This window comes from Schistocerca serialis, chromosome 11 (assembly GCF_023864345.2).
Source record: "Schistocerca serialis cubense isolate TAMUIC-IGC-003099 chromosome 11, iqSchSeri2.2, whole genome shotgun sequence".
In the NCBI taxonomy this organism is placed as follows: domain Eukaryota; kingdom Metazoa; phylum Arthropoda; class Insecta; order Orthoptera; family Acrididae; genus Schistocerca; species Schistocerca serialis.
The window spans coordinates 140,376,118-140,395,929 of record NC_064648.1 but is presented as its reverse complement, the minus strand read 5'-3'; the positions used below and the strand labels follow the sequence as shown (position 1 = coordinate 140,395,929).

The following is a 19,812-nucleotide window of genomic DNA, read 5'->3' as shown; positions in this document are numbered from 1 at the left end:
AACTGGACAAGGACACGACAGCTTCCGTGACTCGCAAGACCATCGCCTTGCTCAATGACTCTGGACTGGAAAAGGACGTCATCAGGAAGCTGTACCCCAGAGCACCGGCACCACCACAGCTATATGGGCTCCCTAAGATCCACAAAGACGGAGTTCCACTGCGACCCATAGTGAGCACCATCAACTCACCGACATATGGTTTAGCCAAGTACCTAGCACAACTGCTCAAACCGATCGTGGGTCACTGTGAGCACCATGTCAAGAACTCGGCGGAGTTTGTGAAGGTACTACAAGGCTTTCGCCTGGATAAAGAAGATCTTCTTGTCAGCTTTGACGTCACCTCACTCTTCACACGAGTACCGCTGGAAGACTCCCTAGCGCTGCTCGAAACACGCTTTAGTGAGGACACAATAAAGCTGTTCCGTCATGTGTTAACAAACACCTACTTTAAGTGTGGAGGCAAATTTTATGAACAAGTGGATGGTGTAGCCATGGGGTCCCCCTTAGCTCCAGGCATCGCTAATCTTTACATGGAGCACTTTGAAGACATAGCCCTGGACACCGCCCCATTGAAACCTAAAGGCTTTTACAGATATGTTGATGACACTTTTGTCGTGTGGCCACATGGCAGAGAGAACCTGCAAGACTTCCTGCGACATCTCAACAGCATACACAGCAACATACAATTCACCATGGAGGTGGAAGAAAACGGAAGCTTGCCCTTCCTTGACATTCTAATCAAGAGGCACCCTGATGGCACCTTGGGTCACGCTGTGTATAGGAAGAAGACACATACGGATTTATACCTTCATGCACAGAGTTGCCACCACCCAGCACAACGCAACTCAGTGCTTAACACACTTGTGCACAGGGCCAAGTCTATCTGTGATGATGACAGCCTACCTGCAGAGTTACAACACCTAAGGAAGACCTTCCGCAGCAACGGTTATAATGAGACGCAAATCTCGCGCGCCCTACACAAGAGCAGGAAGGTAGACACACCAGAAGAAGAAGATGAGACCAGATGCCTGGCATTTCTACCATACGCGGGACCGCCAACAGCCAAGATTGCCCGCATTCTGGAGAAACACAACATCAAGACAATTTTTCATGCCCCAAGTAAAATTAAGGACATACTTGGCTCAGTCAAAGACCACCTAGGACTGCAGACTCCGGGCGTATACAGTATTGAATGTGAATGTGGTACGAAATACATCGGACAAACGCAGCGCTGCATCACGCAGAGGCGCTCGGAACACATTAGAAATGTACGCCTTGGTCAGACAGAAAAATCGGCGGTAGCGGAACATAGCCTTAACGAAGGACACACCTTCCTCTTTGAGGGTACGAAGAAGCTGTGTGACGCTAAAGGATTTTGGGATTCAGTTTTCAAAGAGGCTGTAGAAATTCGGTTGAACAGCAACCTGATCAATCGAGACACTGGTTTCCAACTTAGTACAGCTTGGAATCCCGCAATAACTAAAATTAGAAGAGAACGCTCCGGCACGAAGACGGTAGCGGCCACAGACGTATTAGGAACCGGCAGGGACTCGACGCCCGGTCCGCGCCGCGAACCCCCCACCACTGGCGCGGCGTCCGATTCCGCAGGTACCTGATTGGTCGGCGCCCGGAATCAGTCACTGGTCCTGGAGCCTTTATAGGACCGCGCAACACAGCATCTCGACACTTCGCTTGAAGATGATGGGTACGAAACCCCTCGAAACGTTGCGAGAAGACGACGCCTTTACTCGGCTGATCACCCGAGAAGATTTCTAAATGTGGTTTTATGGAATATTGTCTCCTCCAGAAATAAGCTGCACTTAGTGCAGTACTCAGCTCCTCGAAAAGCATGCAGAATGGCAAAATTCTGGGCTGGTTTAACAATTGCGGCATTCCAATAAACCTTGAAAACAAAAGTCAGTGAAATCACTCACCCAGACCCAGTATAGAAACATTCCTATAATGCATATAATGTCCCGTAATCTGCACGAAACACGCCGTGCAGTGTTTGTGTACGAAATAAAATGTTCACATGCGAGTATCTCCTAAAATAAATCACTCTCAAATCTCGAGCGTTCACAAAATATTCAGTTCTGTAGTCGCTCTTTGTCAACGGCAAGAGAATAATAAAAACGCGCAAATTTCTTTATTTTGGAATAAATTTGATCATCGCGATTTAACACAGGCGTCTACCAGAAGATGGCTCCCGAACGACTTAATCGACTCCTATATCGGAGGCACAAAGCCATACTGATACGCACGGGATATGCTTAATTCCTATCGGCTAATATATTAAACAGCCAACCAAATCATTTCGACCACTTGTATACTCAGGTATTTTCAATGTCAGCCAATCAGATTACTGCAGGTAATTTAGACAAGAAATCACGTAATTCCGAAACTAAATAATGAAGACAAAATTAGATTCCATTCCGCAAAATAAATTACTTACAAATTTAATACTCAACTCCCTTCTGGCTGCCTTTTACAAAACCAAACTAAGTCGGACATACGTCACAAATTCCACTATTCTACAAGAAATGTTCTCACACATACATTTACCTAATTTCCATAAAATTTCAACCTATCTCCTCAGACCCTGCAAAACACTTAAATAACCCAAACACAATGAAATAATAATTTTCCAGAGTACTTTTTATTTAGTCAGAAATGTGGTAATGAAACGAAGGAAGATTCCAGACAATTAGATCTTGTGGACGTGTACTTCTGGTTGTAGTTTTCAGTTGATGCTATAGATGAATCCATCACAGTCGTCCCTTAGGTAAAAATTTATATCTTCGAAAGTACTCAAGTTGTTCACTTGAAATCAGCCGTGTCAGCTTGAGAACCAAAATTCTGCTCTCCTCCCAGCTCCGTGGTAAGCTACGCCTTCGATGTAAGATGACAATTCGGAATAATTAGCTACATTGCAAACCCAGAGAGTGGTTGAAAAAGTGTTCATATAGCTGACATGGCCAGTTTCATCTGGTAGTTCCATTAAACTGATAGTGAATAAACAGTTGATCAGCCACTCACGTCTTGCTGCATCAGTGACCTGCCCGTCATCCGTGTACTGCTTGCCGTGGAGTGCATCCTTCGTTGGACCAAACAGACGGAAGTCGGAAGGTGCGAGATGCGGGTTGTTCAGCTCTGAGTGATCCACCGGTCACCCTGAATGAGAGCACGTCCCCACATCGCAGGAGTCACAGCCGTCTGCAGCTGACCGACACGTGGAGGTCGGCCAGATGTGCACAACCTTGCTGCGACGATGGCGCTGCTAGGCCAGGCGTGGATCACCAGTAAGCTCTTCTGACGCTGACACACCTCGCACTTCGACTCACGGTGCTTCTGTTCACTGTCAAATCTCCTCAGACATTCTGCAAGCGGGTATGAAGATCTCCGATGCTGTGGTTTTCATCCGAAAGAAACTCAGTGACAGCTCTCTGCTTGGGTCGCACCTCCTTTACAGACGCCATTTTGGAGGCTACTTATGGTGCTGTCAGCTGTTGGAATTCCGTGAAGCTGTAGGGGCTGAAGTGGAATATTCCACGATGTCTCACAAATTCCTCATTTTCCCAACAGAAATTGGCCGAGAAAAAAGTGTAGCGTTGCAGATCGAATGCCCCCGTAATTTTATAAGTAGCTCAGTTGGACGATGATTGTGCTTACGTATTTTAATCTGGGTCCTTGATATTGATGTGGCTAGATTCTTCACAATGCCTGTCTTCGTCTCGCCATCTGGTAGCAAGAAATGCGTGTGTTTGAGAATAGCTCCTCCTTAGATTTCTCCCTGAGGTCACTGGAAATTTGTTTAATATCGTTCTCGGCCGAAAACACTAACATCTTATTGCTATCTGAGCTGCACAGTGAAGTCGCTACCACAGCCAGGACAGACACACAGCCAAACCAGTTACAGAAGTACTGGCTTGCACGTCAACTAGTTCCGAAAATGACGAAGAGATTAAGGAAATGCTTTTTGAGAGAAAAGAAATTGGTCAGATCCTTAAGCGAGATGAAAACTTGTGATGGGGCACTCGAAATCGATAGTCGGAATACGAACTGGAAGAAAAGTTTGGGGAGAAAAGAACTGAAGTAAGGGAATGAAAGGGGAAGCTGCCTGGCAGAATTTTGCTTACAGCACAATTTAACCACTAACAGTTTGTTTGAATCATGAAAGACAATTGTGTACATGTTAGGAGTCAGAATGCACCTCACTATTTGATACATACTACATAGTCCTAATATTTACTATTACTTAACAAATAAAAATGTGCTCGGATGGAACCTTCTTCTCTCATAATGACTCTGGAAGTTGCTAATGTCCATTCCAATCAGCTGGAAATTTATTTCCTGAACCAGAGATTACGAGTTGCAATTTTCATTTTAATCAACGACGTGGAAAGAAGTCCCCCTCTTAAGAAAAATGAAGTAAGACATTGTTATCTAACAATCTATACAGAGTACGATATATTGTCTTAGAAATATTGGATCATGGTTGGCTGTCTATTCAGAAAATACTGTCTGAAAAACTAGTTTCGTCGATTATTTGCCTATTTCTGGACCAGTTGGTTGATAGAGACCAGATGCCATCAGACACGTGGAATCACAGTGGAAGGCCCTATCACATCAAAAACGCCTCTGAGGGGTGGAAGAAAGTGATACACTAATATCAAAAGCTGTCAAATGTTTTCTCATTAATAAAAAACCTTCGAGAGGGCGTCGAGTGCTTTCGCTGATTAATTTCTAATTTGGATGGAAAAAGAATAAAGAAGTTTGCAATTCATACTGATGAGACGACTGTAATGATTCCAAATTGATGGCACCGTGAAGTCGTTTCTGACTTGTGTGACCCACACACGGAAATTACACTGTAGAAGAAAACATCGCCACCACTGGAAGTTATACGAGGGCAGTTCAATAAGTAATGCAACACATTTTTTTTTCTCGGCCAATTTTGGTTGAAAAAACCGGAAATTTCTTGTGGAATATTTTCAAACATTCCCACTTCGTCTCGTATAGTTTCATTGACTTCCGACAGGTGGCAGCGCTGTACGGAGCTGTTAAAATGGCGTCTGTAACGGATGTGCGTTGCAAACAACGGGCAGTGATCGAGTTTCTTTTGGCGGAAAACCAGGGCATCTCAGATATTCATAGGCGCTTGCAGAATGTCTACGGTGATCTGGCAGTGGACAAAAGCACGGTGAGTCGTTGGGCAAAGCGTGTGTCATCATCGCCGCAAGGTCAAGCAAGACTGTCTGATCTCCCGCGTGCGGGCCGGCCGTGCACAGCTGTGACTCCTGCAATGGCGGAGCGTGCGAACACACTCGTTCGAGATGATCGACGGATCACCATCAAACAACTCAGTGCTCAACTTGACATCTCTGTTTGTAGTGCTGTCACAATTGTTCACCAGTTGGGATATTCAAAGGTTTGTTCCCGCTGGGTCCCTCGTTGTCTAACGGAACACCATAAAGAGCAAAGGAGAACCATCTGTGTGGAATTGCTTGCTCGTCATGTGGCTGAGGGTGACAATTTCTTGTCAAAGATTGTTACAGGCGATGGAACATGGGTTCATCACTTCGAACCTGAAACAAAACGGTAATCAATGGAGTGGCGCCACACCCACTCCCCTACCAAGAAAAAGTTTAAAGCCATACCCTCAGCCGGTAAAGTCACGGTTACAGTCTTCTGGGACGCTGAAGGGGTTATTCTGTTCGATGTCCTTCCCCATGGTCAAACGATCAACTCTGAAGTGTATTGTGCTACTCTTCAGAAATTGAAGAGTGTTCGTAGGCACAAAAATCTGAACGAACTTCTCCTTCTTCATGACAACGCAAGACCTCACACAAGTCTTCGCACCCGAGAGGAGCTCACAAAACTTCAGTGGACTGTTCTTCCTCATGCACCCTACAGCCCCGATCTCGCACCGTCGGATTTCCATATGTTTGGCCCAATGAAGGACGCAATCCGTGGGAGGCACTACGCGGATGATGAAGAAGTTATTGATGCAGTACGACGTTGGCTCCGACATCGACCAGTGGAATGGTACCGTGCAGGCATACAGGCCCTCATTTCAAGGTGGCGTAAGGCCGTAGCATTGAATGGAGATTACGTTGAAAAATAGTGTTGTGTAGCTAAAAGATTGGGGAATAACCTGGTGTATTTCAATGCTGAATAAAACAACCCCTGTTCCAGAAAAAAAATGTGTTGCATTACTTATTGAACTGCCCTCGTACAAATATTGAAAAGTAGTTTAATGCACGTTGTACTCATTGGAAAGCTAGTAAACAACTTTAATGATGGACGAAATGAGACCACTTCCTCACGGTTTTCCTGGGAAACGACACACAGACAGCTAAATACCTGTTGCAATTTGTGGAACATTCGGTAATGAAGACCGGTAGGGCTACCTTAAAGGTCATGCCTCTCCCAGGGCACCATCACGGCACTCCGATTGAGAGAGACTCTATGAAGAAAAACCTGTGTGGGTGGACAGCAAACATAAAACCCGTGCAGTAGGCACAAATGACAAGCAGCCACGTCCACTCATTCGCCCTTCGTCTGCAGACCTGCTGCAGACCACTGCACGGTGTGTGGACGAACCATTGTCCTCCCTAATGTGAGTCGAGTGTGTCTCACCGCCGCGCCCTGCATATCCAGTCCACTACTTGCATTTCACGCACGTTTCTCTGCCGGTTACATGGCGCAGACACGCACGAAGATTGTCTCCAAAATATGCTGAAGGTGATCGGGACCATGGCTCTCTGTCTACTAATAATTCAGACGCGGTCCCGCTCAGTATCTTGGCAAATTTGTGATGACCTAGAAAACCGTTTGAGTGAAAGACTCTGCGGAAGCTCAGTGTAAACTACAGTCGCATTGCGAGTGTCACAATAAAGTAGAATACTTCCCCACTGATCTCAGGATACATTAAACATTTATAAGACAATGACGTCTGATTCTTAGACGAGGAACATATCGATGCTCGAAGACTGTATGGAAATGTAAACCGCTTTACAGCTTTTACCGCTTCGTTTATTTACATGCAGCACCACTTGGATGTAGGAAAATACGGTAACAATACCTGTAAACAACAGTAAAAAGTCGTTCATTTTGCGATTACAACGCCAGTGTCAAGAGTTTTGAGCCTATAACATTGAGTGCATACTTGGTATGGGGAGGCGAAAAAAACCGCAAAGCGATATAAAACGCAAGCAAATGTACAACTAACTAATGAGGGATGGGAAAGGAAGACTCGGGTTGGTCGGGTGGCTTCCAGAGGCCCGCAGTGTACGTGTTGGCCTGCGACCCTGCGCTGACCTCCGGCGCTACGCTCTGTTCAGCACTGCCTCGGCGTCTCCATCCACGTCGAGCGGGCGCCACAGAAGGCTTCGGACGAATTCTTAGGCCCTCTGCTAGCACCGTAACGGTCCGGCAGACCTCTTACGCTGGTGGAATGGAGGTGCTAATTCGGGACGATTCGAAAAAAGTGGACGCCGTGCTCGGGAAACCCACTTGTCTGAATTTCGGAAACCAGTTCACACTGTAGGGTGTGGAACTATTTCACTGACTCCGTCGTTTGCCCCTCATACGACCAGGAGAGTCAAGAGTGATGTCGGAGCTGTGATAGAGCTTACTTTGGTTTAACCATGACGTATCTGTCATCTAATAAGTATCCGAACGTTCTGTGGGGCAAAGATGCTATACAAACACGTCCACGCCAAAAGGAGATATAAATATATATTTGTGCGAAAGTTCGACAACACACGTCCTGGAAATGGAGGCAACGAGTTTAATTCCTAAACTGCTCAACCTGGAAATACCTGGGTACACCATAGCTTGCAACATTCGGATAAAATGGCGACATGATTTATGATTGTATTATGCAGCATTGTTTACGACGGAGGTGGGCGCTGAATCTTTTTCTTAAGAAAGAAGACACAGATATCAATCTGTTAAAAATAGAGTTAAACTTACTAATGAATTTAGACTTACAGTGGTTCAGAACGGTTCAAATGGCTCTGAGCACTATGGGACTTAACATCAGAGGTCATCAGTCCAATAGAACCTAGAACTACTTAAACCTAACTAACCTAAGGACGTCACACACATCCATTCCCGAGGCAGGATTCGAACCTGCGACCGTAGCAGCCGCGCGGTTCCGGATTGAAGCGCCTACAACCACTCGGTCAAGGCAGCCGGTTAAGTTTAATCGTCCCTACCCTGAGACATTCACCGAGGAAACTGACTTCTGCATTACATGTACATTGCTTCTGATCAGGTGTCACGGATCTGAGGAAGTTGAGATAAGGAGGAAGAAAATATTTGTCAGAGGTGCCACGAGCTTCGATTTAAATATAAGTCCTGTAACTTTAGGGCTGAAAGACGTTTGTTGCTTTGCCAATTTTTTTGCTAAAATAAACCATCTTTTGACTGAGAACGATAACATTTTTAGAAGGTGAAAGCAGTCTATCGTAGCACCGCGCTGGTAGTTACTAACTGTAGGTAATCACGAAGCAGTACGGACCCTTGTCATTTGAAGGAAACTGGTGACGCTGCAATTGATTTAGGGTGGACAACACTTTCACAGCTGCTGTTTCATACAGGTATGCATGCGCCTCGTACAAGTGTTGAGGGTGCAGTGTGAGGGCTGCTCAGTGGCACTGTGTTTCAGGACCACCCACCATGTCGGCAGTTACGGAGGTTCAGAACACCACAACCGAGGCCCTGGCCGCCCTGCTAGACGGGGGTGACGGCGCCCTGGTGACGCTGGTGGCGGGCGAGACGAGGGTGGCGGCTCACAGGGCCGTGTTGGCGGCCGCGAGCCCCGTGTTCGCAGCGATGTTCGCGCACGACATGCTGGAGGCCAGCTGCGGCCAGGTGAGCATCGACGACGTGGAGGGCCCGGTGCTGAGGCTCCTGGTCGCCTACACGTATACCCTGCAGGCCCCCCAGCTGCCCGACACGGCCGCCCAGCTGCTCTCGGCGGCCGACAAGTACGGCTTGTCGGCCCTGAAGGCTGCCTGCGAGCGGCAGCTGATCTCGCAGTTGGCCGTCGAGACCGCAGCGGCGACGGCCGTCACGGCAGTGAGGCACTCGTGCCCGGACGCCACCAGGGCTGCCGTCGCCTTCATAAAGGACCACCTGCAGGTGATGGCCACGCGGGGCTGGGCGGACGCTGTGCTCGAGTACCCGCAAGAAGTCATTGAAGTCTGCAGTATGCTCGGTGAGCCACCTGCAGAAGCCAGGTAAGCACGATTCCCTTTTTGGCAGTGCTAGTGTGAATTTGACGTCGTCCTTGCTTTGTTCGTCATGGGTTTCTTTGCTGCCTACGTTGCGTAACACCTTAACTTGATCTAATTACTGATCATCAGTCACGATGCTAAGTCTCTCGCTGTTTTCACTTCTACTGCTTCTATCAATTTCGCCTTCCTCTGATTTACTCTGATTCCCTGTTCTGTACTCATTAGACTGTTCATTCCATTCAGCAAACCCTGTAATTCTTCTTCACAGTCACTGAGGGAATCAGTCATCAACAAATCTTATATCATTTCACCCTGAATTTTAATTCCACTCTTCAATCTTTCCTTTATTTCCGTCATCGCTTCTTCGGTATATAGATTGAACAGTAGAGGCGAAAGATTACATCCCTGTCTGACACCCTTTTTAACCCGAATACTTCGCTCTTGGTCTTCCACTGTTATTTTACCTTCTTGTCTCTTGTACATATTGCAAATTACTCTTTTCCTCTGCCTTACCCGTATTTTTCTCAGAATTTCAAACATCTTGCAACATTTGATATTGCCGAACGCTTTCGCCAGGACCACAAATCTATGAACGTTAAGAACGTCAATTTTCTTTTCCGTTCTCCTGTGTATTATCCTTCTTAGCAACTGGGTTGCTTGAGCTGTTAAGCTGATTGTGTGATAATTCTCACACTTCTCTGCTCTTGCAGGCTTCCAAATCGTGCAGATTATATTCCTCTCTAAAGTCAGATTGTATATTGCCAGACTCATACATTCTACACAACAGAGAGAATAGACCTTTTGCCACCTCCTCCAATGATTTTAGAACTTCTGATTGAATGTTGTCTATACCTTTTGCCTTCTTTGATCTTAAATTTTCCAAAGCGCTTTTTAAATCTGATACTAATCACCAATATTTTCCATACAGACTCCTGTTTGTTCTTCTCTCACGCCATCAGACAAGTTGTTCCAATCAGAGAGGCCTTCAGTGTACTCTTTCCAACTATCCGATCTCGCCTCTGTCTTTAACACTGGAATTCCCATTGTGCTCTTAATGTTACCAAGCTTGCTTTTAATTCCGTGGAAGATTGCTTTGAATTTTCTATATGCTGCGTCAGTCGTCCCAGGAATAATTTCTTCTTTGATTTCTTCACATTTTTCGTGCAGCCATTTCACGTTAGCTTCTCTGCACTTCCTATTCATTTCATCCTTAAGTGACATACTTCTCAATTACTGATTTTCCTGAATATTTTTGAAGTTCTGTCTTTGATTGATCAACTGAAGGATTTCTTATGTTTCCCATGGTTTCTTCGCAGTTAGCGTCTTTGTACCTACGTTTTTCTTTCCAACTATTGAGCTGTTAATTATCGCAGTATATGTAGCCTCAGAGAACATAAATCTCATCTCTTCTTTCCTTAGTACTACTGTATTCCACTTCTTTGTACATCGATTGCTCCTGACGAGTCTCATAAAATTCAGCCTACTCTTAATCACTGCTAAATTGTTATGAGTCTATATCTACTCCTGGGTACGCTTTACAGTCCAGTATCTGATTTCAAAATCTGACTTTAAACCTCCCATGTTTCGGTCCTTTTTCAAGTATACCCCCTTGTCTCAAGATTCTTGAATAGACTATACCAGCTATTACTAGGATAAATTTACTATTGAACTTAACTAGCCTTACTTCTCTCCTATTCCTATTATCAAGTACATATTCTCGTGTAACCGTTTCTTCTACTCCTTCGCCTACGGTTGCGTTTCAATCCCTCCATGACTATCACATATGTACCGAATTACCTGTTCAATATCCTCATACTTTCTCTCTCTTCACCTTCAACTTGCGACGTCATCATGTATACCTGAACTATGGATGTTGTTGGTTTGCTTTAGATTCTCATGAGAACATTTATACTCATCTGTTCACAGTATCTCACTTTCTGCCCTGCCTTTCTATTGATACTGAATCCTACTCCTGTTATCTGCTGCTGTTGCTACTACCCTATTCTCATACGACCAGAAATCCTTTCCTTTCCTTTCCTTTCCTTTACTTGTCTTTCCTTTACGCGTCACTGACGCCCACTACAGCTAGATACGTCCTCAGCATTTCCTTTTTCTTATTTTCTAGCTTCTCAACCACATACAAATTCCTTACTTTCCACATGACGACTCGTAGAACGTTATCCTTTAGTTGATTAGTCAACTTTTCTCCCATGGTCACCTCCCCCTTGTGCCTCCTCGCCTGGAGGTTTGAATGGGGGACTAGTCTTGCCAATGGAGAGTCTGTACAGCACAGACTTACTGAATCACATGCCTCATTGACGGACGTTATATATCTTTAAGCAGTGGTTTACATTGCCTTCTGTATCCTCACGTTGTTGATCATTGCCAATTCTTCCTCATTTAGGAGCGGTTTCAGACCTCAAGGGAAAGAGAGTGACGTGAACCTCTGTCGGCCCCTCCGCCCTCTTTGGAAAGGCTGTTGGCTGAAAGAGGGTGACACCTGATGCTGGAAAAGTCTTCAGACACCAATGCTGATGATTCGTATTCAAAATTCAAGTGATGATGAGGTTCAAACCTAGGACTGAGGACTTTCCTGATTACGAAAAAAGACGCTACCCATGGGTGACTGGCCCCAAAGAGCAGGGTGTGACTCCCTGAGATATCCAGTCAAGCAGGAGCTATGAGCACTGCGGCTACTCATGCACACTGGGGGCAAACAAGAAGAGAATACTCCAGCCAGCACAGTATCATTGTCACACTCAAGGCTGTGCCTTACAATCACATTTCCTTCTCGTCTCTGTTCAACTATCGCCCCGAATTTTTTCCGTGCATTCCCTTTTACAAAGGAGACAGGAAATCTCTGCCCCCCCCCCCCCCTGTCTTTTTTGAAGTTCCATGTGGCGTTACCAGATGTCGTCCACGGAATCCTATGAGGTTTTCCGCTACTGGGATACAGCAGATTATATTCGCTGTCCACCTACAGGTGTACGACATATCTCCCACAACGTCAGTATTGATGTGACGTTTCCATCCAGCTATCATTTGTTGCCTCTGTCTCTCGGATACATATGCTCCATACAAGTCTATTTTGTTTCCTTTCCAATTTAAAAAAAAAAATCCATATTCAATAGACTACAGGTTACTTCACAAGTTGTAAACATTGTCCATCAGATAAAATTGCATACACTGCGTAATCCATATTTTTTCTTTTAATAGTGGCCTCTACTGCAAACTGCTCAACACGAAAATTGTTGTTTAAGAAACACATCACCACTGCTGTCTTTTCAATGAATCGAATTATGGAGACATTACATGCATATATACAGTTCTATTTGCTTTACTCAAATGCAGATTTTGAATATACTCTTGATAACTTTTATAGCATAGCTCTTGTAATTCTTGTCCATCTTCTTCATTCCCTCGGGCTTCACATCAAACAGCGCCTGCATATCCATGACCATATAGTTTCAACAGTAAGTTGATACCCCAACTTATCAGTTTGTTTCTCTCTCTCTCTCTCTCTCTCTCTCTCTCTCTCTCTCTCTCTTCCTCCTGTGATATAATTCAGCAACCATATATCAGTTTTCAAATTACCTCACAACCAAAAGTAGCAGCCAGTTGACTGTAACTGCTTCTAAATTCTGTCTGATAGTTGTTCTGTGAGGGCAGCAAAATTGTTGGCCCTTATGTTTGGGATTTGGTTTATGCTTCATGGTGAACAATTTGTTGTTTTGCATCTTAGGCTACGCCAATGGGGAATGTAGCAGAAGTAGTGCAGAAAAAGATCAGTTAATTGGTGGCACAGTCAGGTTAAGTGAGGGGCTGGTGTTGTTGGCACTGAGTGTTCTGTTGCCCCGGTGGACAGTCCCTCAGCTGTACCGCCTGCAGTGAGCCCCTGTGTGAACACGCCCACCCACACAGTGTTTCTCTGTGCAGCTCGCCGGCCGCCACAGGGGGCGGGTCCACCCCCAACTCTGACAGTCAACCCCACAGCGGCCACAGCCGGACTCCTGCTGCAGCTGCGCCTCCCACGTCTGCCCGACACACCCCTCCACCTGATGACGCAGCCGTCTGTCGCTTCCGGTAAGTTGTGTTGCCACACGTGCCCAAGTCTTACCCTCAGAGTACTGCTTATTTTGGCATTAACCAGCCGATATAGTAAATAAAATAAAATACAGATTCCTTCAGTTTTTGGATAGAGGTTACAGTTGCCATTAAACATTACTCCTTTCTCAATTTTTTGGCTATGATATTTTGAAGATTGAGCACATACGCGGAAGATTTCTCGTTCTCTGTATTTGCAGTGAGAATTACGTTCAGTTCAGTCACTCAACTGTAGTTAAGTATTGTTCGTATTGTTCAGGAAAAATAACCTTGTTTCACAAAGCACGTAGCATCTAGAGCACATTGGTCTATCGATTATTCAAAAGAGTTTGAAGCTCATCCCTGTTGCTTTTTGAACATTTTTGATCACATTCTAAGTTGATTCTGAATGAATCGTAAGTAGATTTTTGAATGCGTGCATAGTGTACGTGATGTACCTGCCAGGGGAATCCTCGTCGCATCTGGAAATAAACTTTCCTGCAGACAAAAGGGGACGGGGCTACACGAGCTGAGTGGAATAAAGCCGCACGGGTGAATGTAGTATGTGTATGTGACTGACTGGTATGCAGATGATGAGCGAATAGCTACGTCCATAGATTCAGACTACCAGAGTGGAAATGAATGACTAACAGGAATAACAGATACGAAATATTAACGTATTATCCAGATACGAAATATTAACGTATTATCTTGTCGCTGTATCAAAGAAAATGAAAGTTCGACAAAGTTTTTGACCAGGTCGCTACACTAGAGAGGGCAAGTTGTACATTTCCTGGTTAGCAGCCGCTTAAGTTCCATTCTGGGAGTAGCGCGGAAAACGCGTTGTACGAACACGTAATAACGCCTAACCGGAGAATAATCGCTGGATAATTACTAAACCGGTGATTCTGGCAGAGTTAGTAGAGTTAACTGGAGAATGAGCTTTGACAATGATAGGAATAGTTACAGAATTAGGGATGAGAAGCTTTTGTTAGAACGAGGAAGAGTATTAGACAACACTTCGATTTTTCTTGTAGCAAAACATTTGACGAATTTTGATGAGGTAACAGATTCTTTCGCAGAAAGGAAAGCACGGCGTGTAAAGCTAGAGCGAGATTAGTGAGAAAAGAACGCACGGATTGAAGAAATATGTACTGTCTTGCTTATCTGTTGTCTTATCTGGTTTTGTGTATCCTGTATTTCATTTTATGTCACACAGAACAGAAAGTTATTAGCAATTAGGCAATAAAGAATCCAAATTTTCTGAAGAGTTCTTCTTCTTCCGGTTACAAATAATTCCATCCAGTATTAATTGTGACGTTATTTCCTTTAAAATCAAAGGACATTCTAATTTCCGCTGTCCTGAATGTACTTCGATGGCATCCGTTACAAAATACACATTTGAGTCCCACAGTGCGAAGTGCAGTGATGTGCAGTGCAGTAAGAGAACGCTGTGTGAAGAGGCGTGGCACTGCACTTCAGCACACTTAAGACCAAATAACGCGTCTTAAATTTCTTCGTTCGAAGTTACATGTTTTATGCATAGGACTCTTCAGGAAGAAGTGCTCTACAAAATGAACATTTTTTGAAAAGTTTTTTTTGACGCCCTATCTCAAGCGCTCGAGGGACGGTGGGACGTGGGGGGGGGGGGGGTGATCTGTGTTCACATTTAGTGACTCTGCTGTTTCCTCTTCGTTCACTGCTGTCATGTCAAATGAAAGAGAGTGGTTTCTGTGGCTGGGAGATATCAAGTGAATTAAAATACGTTCACACAATTATGGAAGATTAAAATATGTCATTAGTTCCAGATTTTAATACAATTTCCACCTCTCTGACAGTCAAGCATTAATTATCTTGCAGAACAATGAAGTTACTTTTGTCGCTTTGCTGAAGTAATTCGGCTTTTATTGATCTTTTCCGCTGAGGCAGCCAGTTTGTTTGAAACAAAGTGTTCAATTCCACACTATTGGCTAGTTTCAACTGTTCGCTGCATTTCAAGGGCACGTTTTCATCTTCTACAGGGTGTATAAGAATTTCGTAATACTACTTTCCGATCTCATGCTTGAGAAACTGGTGCGCATGAATAAAATGTGAAACTATTTCCTAACATGAAGCTTTTTGCTTGTTGTAGGCCTAATAGGCATTTGATATTGGTACTTAGTGAATTATATTCTATCGTGTTTTAAAAATGACCATTTGTGTCAAAACAGTCTCGATAATTTGGTGTGTGTGTTACAAAATTTGCTACAATATTAGAAAGGCCTGTTTTGTTTTATTTAGCATCCAGCGACAAAATAGACGTGATCAGATCCAGAAAACACCAATCTTGGGTATAATTTGTATTAACAGCTTTTTCAGTATTAGATAACGAAATTTCGATTTTTCATGCAGCAAAAAGTTTGGCGAACTTTGGTGAGGTAATAGATTCTTGTGCAGAAAGCAAAGCACGCCATTTAAAGCTGTAGCAAGATTAGAGAGAGAAAATGCTAGGAGGTAAGTATTGAAATGTGTACACATTGCCACAGTGGTTGTGTATCCTTGGGTTGGCATAGGTGTGTGCGTAAAACGTCCTATAAATTTTGAATGTCGCCAAATTGTTAGTTCAGATAGATTCCAATCGTATGTGCTGTGTATTAGGGACAGGCGTTATGCAGACACCATAACAACTTGCATTTTATACTTGGAATAAATTGTTCTCTCAGCATTGACGAGCAAAATGAGCAGACATCACGTCGCAGCACCGTCACGTCAGCGTGTATTCACACTGTCTGTCACGTCATGTAACGTCAATTCGCTTAGTCCGTGTCAGAGTACAGTATTTCAATTGAGGAAACAAGGTTATTAATGGCCAAAGCAAACCTCATAACTTGTGTTCTTTATCAGTCTTGTTTGCTGAAGTGCTGAGGCGTGAAGCAACACCTCAAAACATCGACATTTCTATGTTATGGGTGAGTGGGCGTCTCTTCTGTTATTGCCAAACCTAAACAATTTTTCGCTTTCAGATATCTCACAAAGCTTGTGTGAGAACATCCAGTGCAAAAAACCTCCAAGTCGGCATCGAACATTTACAATTTGCCACGAAATCCAAGCACAATAAGAAAATGGAGAGTAAAAAGTTACAAAAGCACAATATCCACTACCATACAACGAGTTAACTTACGCTGATAGCAGATGATGATACCGTCGACACTTCATTCCCTGGAAACCGTGACCTGCCGTGACGTGACGTGACGTGACGTGACGTGGCGGTCTGTTGACGACTTGTCTGAATGCCGCCATTTGAAATGCATCGTGGAATGTTTTCACACGACGAGACTTGACGGCATCCCGAGATCATGCGACAATTTCAGCTTAATGTTGACAACATGCACACCACGCAATGCTCACACCAGATATTTTTCTACTCTATGGCTTTGATCGACGTCATATCTGACTCACAGATGCTACTTAGAGGCGACATCTAAAGGCAATGAGGTTCAATCCTAAACCAAAGAATGTATCACGAAAAAGACAGATAATATACATACATACAATAAAATTTGATTGCAGCTCATGCGATTAATTACATAATTATAAGCTATATTGCAAATAAATTGAGCTAACAAAAAAGAAAGTAACAACATAAAAAATCATACATGCATGAAACAAATTATCACAGTTCACGTGTGCAAGTGAAAGAACCATGCATGTCCTTTAAAGTCCACTACAATATCACTCGTAGTAAACTCGTAATTTACATCTACATGGACAGTTTGCAAATCGCACTTACGTGCTTGGCAAAGTGTTCATTGAACCATTTTTCACAATAATCCTCTATTATTCCAGTCTGAAACAGAATGCGGAAGAAACGAACATATGTACCTTTCCGAGCGAGACCTGATTTCCTTATTTTATGATGATGATCGTTTCTCCCTGTGGACGTCGGCGAAAAAAAAAAAATGTTTTCACATTCAGAGGAGAAAGTTAGTAATTGAAACTTCGTGGTAAGGTTCTGCCGCAACGAAACATGCCTTTATTTTAAATATGGCCGCCCCAAATTCTGTATCATGTCAGTGACACTCCCTCCCCTATTTCTCGACAATACAAAATGTGCTGCTTTTCCCTGAACATTCTCGATGAAGTCCGTTAATTCTACCTGGTAATGATCCCACACTGCACAGCAGTATTCTAGAAGAGGACGGACAACCGTGGTGTAGGCAGTCTCTCTGGTAGATCTGTTGCACCTTCAGCCAATAAAACGCAGTCTTTGGTTCTCCTCCCCCACAATATTTCCTATGTGTTCTTTCCAATTTATGTTGTTCGTAACGGTGATTCCTAGGTATTTACTTCAATTTCCGGCCTTTAGATTCGACTGATTTATCGTCTAACCGACGTCTAACCGATTCCGTTTAGCACTCATGTGGATGACCTCACACTTTTCATTATTTAGGATCAATTGCCAATTAATACGAATTGTGAACTCTGTGACAGGAAATCACGAATCAAGTCACTGGCCAGCCTGTGATGATATTCCATAACCACGCAATTTGACTACAAGCCGCTTGTGAGATACAGTGTCAGATGTCTTCTGGAACTCTACAAAGACGAAATCAATCGGAAATCCCTTGTCAATGCCACTCAGTACTTCGTGTGAATAAAAACTAGTTGTGTTGACTGTGTGTTAATAGACCGTTCTCTTCGAGATAATTCATAATGTTCGAACACAATATGTGTTCCAAAATCCTGCTGCAAATAGACGTTGGTAATATGGCCCTGTAAACTGATGGATTACTCCTACTGCGTTTCTTAAGTATTGGTGTGACCTGTGCAAGTTTCCAGTCTTTAGGTTACGAATCTTTCGTCGGGGAGTTTCAACACTCAGTTTCGCTACAATCCTGTGTTCACTAATCTCAGTATATGTGTTGGTGCTCGTTATGCGAAAGTGGGTGTTTCGGGCAGGGACAATTTAAAATCAAACACAACAATGGCAAAATGACATAATTAGAAACATATGGGGAACGTATACCTACAGACTCCAGACAGAACAACACAAGGAATTCTAAAAAGTTTTCAAAGCAGAAATAACAGGTTACAAGCAGCTGTACTTCAAAGATTCAAAAGGCAAACTGACTACCAACAACAAACACAACTCTGAATTACTAGCAAAATGCTCCAACAACCTTCTAAACTGCGAGGAACCAACACAAAGACAATCTTTCAGACAGCCTCTAAAGGAAATCCCGCCTTGAGAGTCATATAACTGCATTAGACTGAACAATACACTGGCCAGCCAAAAACAACAGGGCGCCAGAAGAAGACAGAGTATTGGCTGAGATGTGAAAACTAGGAGGGAGCGGGCAGCTGAAACCTTTTACGAGGTTACGAAATACTGCTGGGAGAAAGGAGGAGTACCGGACGACTGGAAGCAAGCCACAATCCATCCGCCACGTAAGAAGGGAGACAGGACAGGCACACACATATGTTGTTCAAATGTGTGTGAAATCTTATGGGACTTAACTGCTAAGGTCATCAGTCCCTATGCTTACACACTACTTAACCTAAATTATCCTAAGGACAAACACACACACACTCGTGCCCGAGGGAGGACTCGAACCTCTGCCGGGACCAGCCGCACAGTCCATGAATGTAGCGCCTGAGACCGCTCGGCTAATCCCGCGCGGCACCCACATCTACCGAGCTCCCTGCTGAGACCTCTACTGAGTATGACAGAACACCAAGCAGAGAACACAACTGGCGAGTACCAAGCGGGGTTGAGGAAAAATAGTTTTTGCCCAGAAAAAATTCTTAACTTGAAAACAATTATCAGGATCAGAACAAAGAAGAACCTCAACACAGTCGTTACATTTACTGATTTCAAAAAAACTTACAGTTCTGTAAACAGAGCACAGTATCCTTAACACTGGAAGAAGCAGGTGCTGACAAAATCAGCAGACAGTCAGTCAAACAGACACTTACAGACACATCTTCATAAGTTAAATTCCTAAGGAAATTTCTGAAGCCTTCAGAAGTAGCACAGGAGTTCGGCAGGGCGACGGTGTCTCACAGATCCTCTTCAGTATGATCTCAGACAAGGTCATGAGAGAGAGGAATAAAGAACCACAAGAGAAAAACATCGACCGAATCCATCTAGTAGAATGGGCAAGAACTGGCGTGGAATATCTTGTTTCTTTTCTGACTATATTGCTATGATTTCTAAGGATAAAACAGATGCAAAGATAATGATAGGAACACTGTACAAAACTGCATCTCCAACCTGACTACAAATACCGAAAACGAAAACAGAATGCATTGAACATAAACACAATAGAGAAAAATATATACAAACACAAGATGGAAACGTCCAAAGAGTTGATAAGTTTAAGTATCGAAGAGAATGGATACAATCGAATGGGTTAGATAACACTACAAGCAAAGAAAGATCAAGGAAAACGGAATTAACAAACAAAATGACCGAAAACTGATATAATAAGAAATCAATATCATT

General features: G+C 43.8%; 1 protein-coding gene across 3 annotated transcripts in view; it reads left to right on the top strand.

Annotated features, from left to right (window-relative positions):
* The window catches only part of LOC126426865 (speckle-type POZ protein-like), a 656,123-nt gene that overhangs the window by 54,020 nt on the left and 582,291 nt on the right, over nucleotides 1-19,812 (top strand). For 2 of the 3 annotated variants that reach the window (XM_050088900.1, XM_050088899.1), the window contains exons 2-3: nucleotides 8,675-9,248; nucleotides 13,182-13,328. The exons of the other annotated variant lie outside the window; for it this stretch is intronic. In XM_050088900.1, the coding sequence (XP_049944857.1) occupies nucleotides 8,686-9,248; nucleotides 13,182-13,328 (710 nt within the window). In that variant the 5' untranslated portion in view covers nucleotides 8,675-8,685. The remainder of the gene's footprint in view (nucleotides 1-8,674; nucleotides 9,249-13,181; nucleotides 13,329-19,812) is intronic. 3 annotated transcript variants of the gene reach the window in all.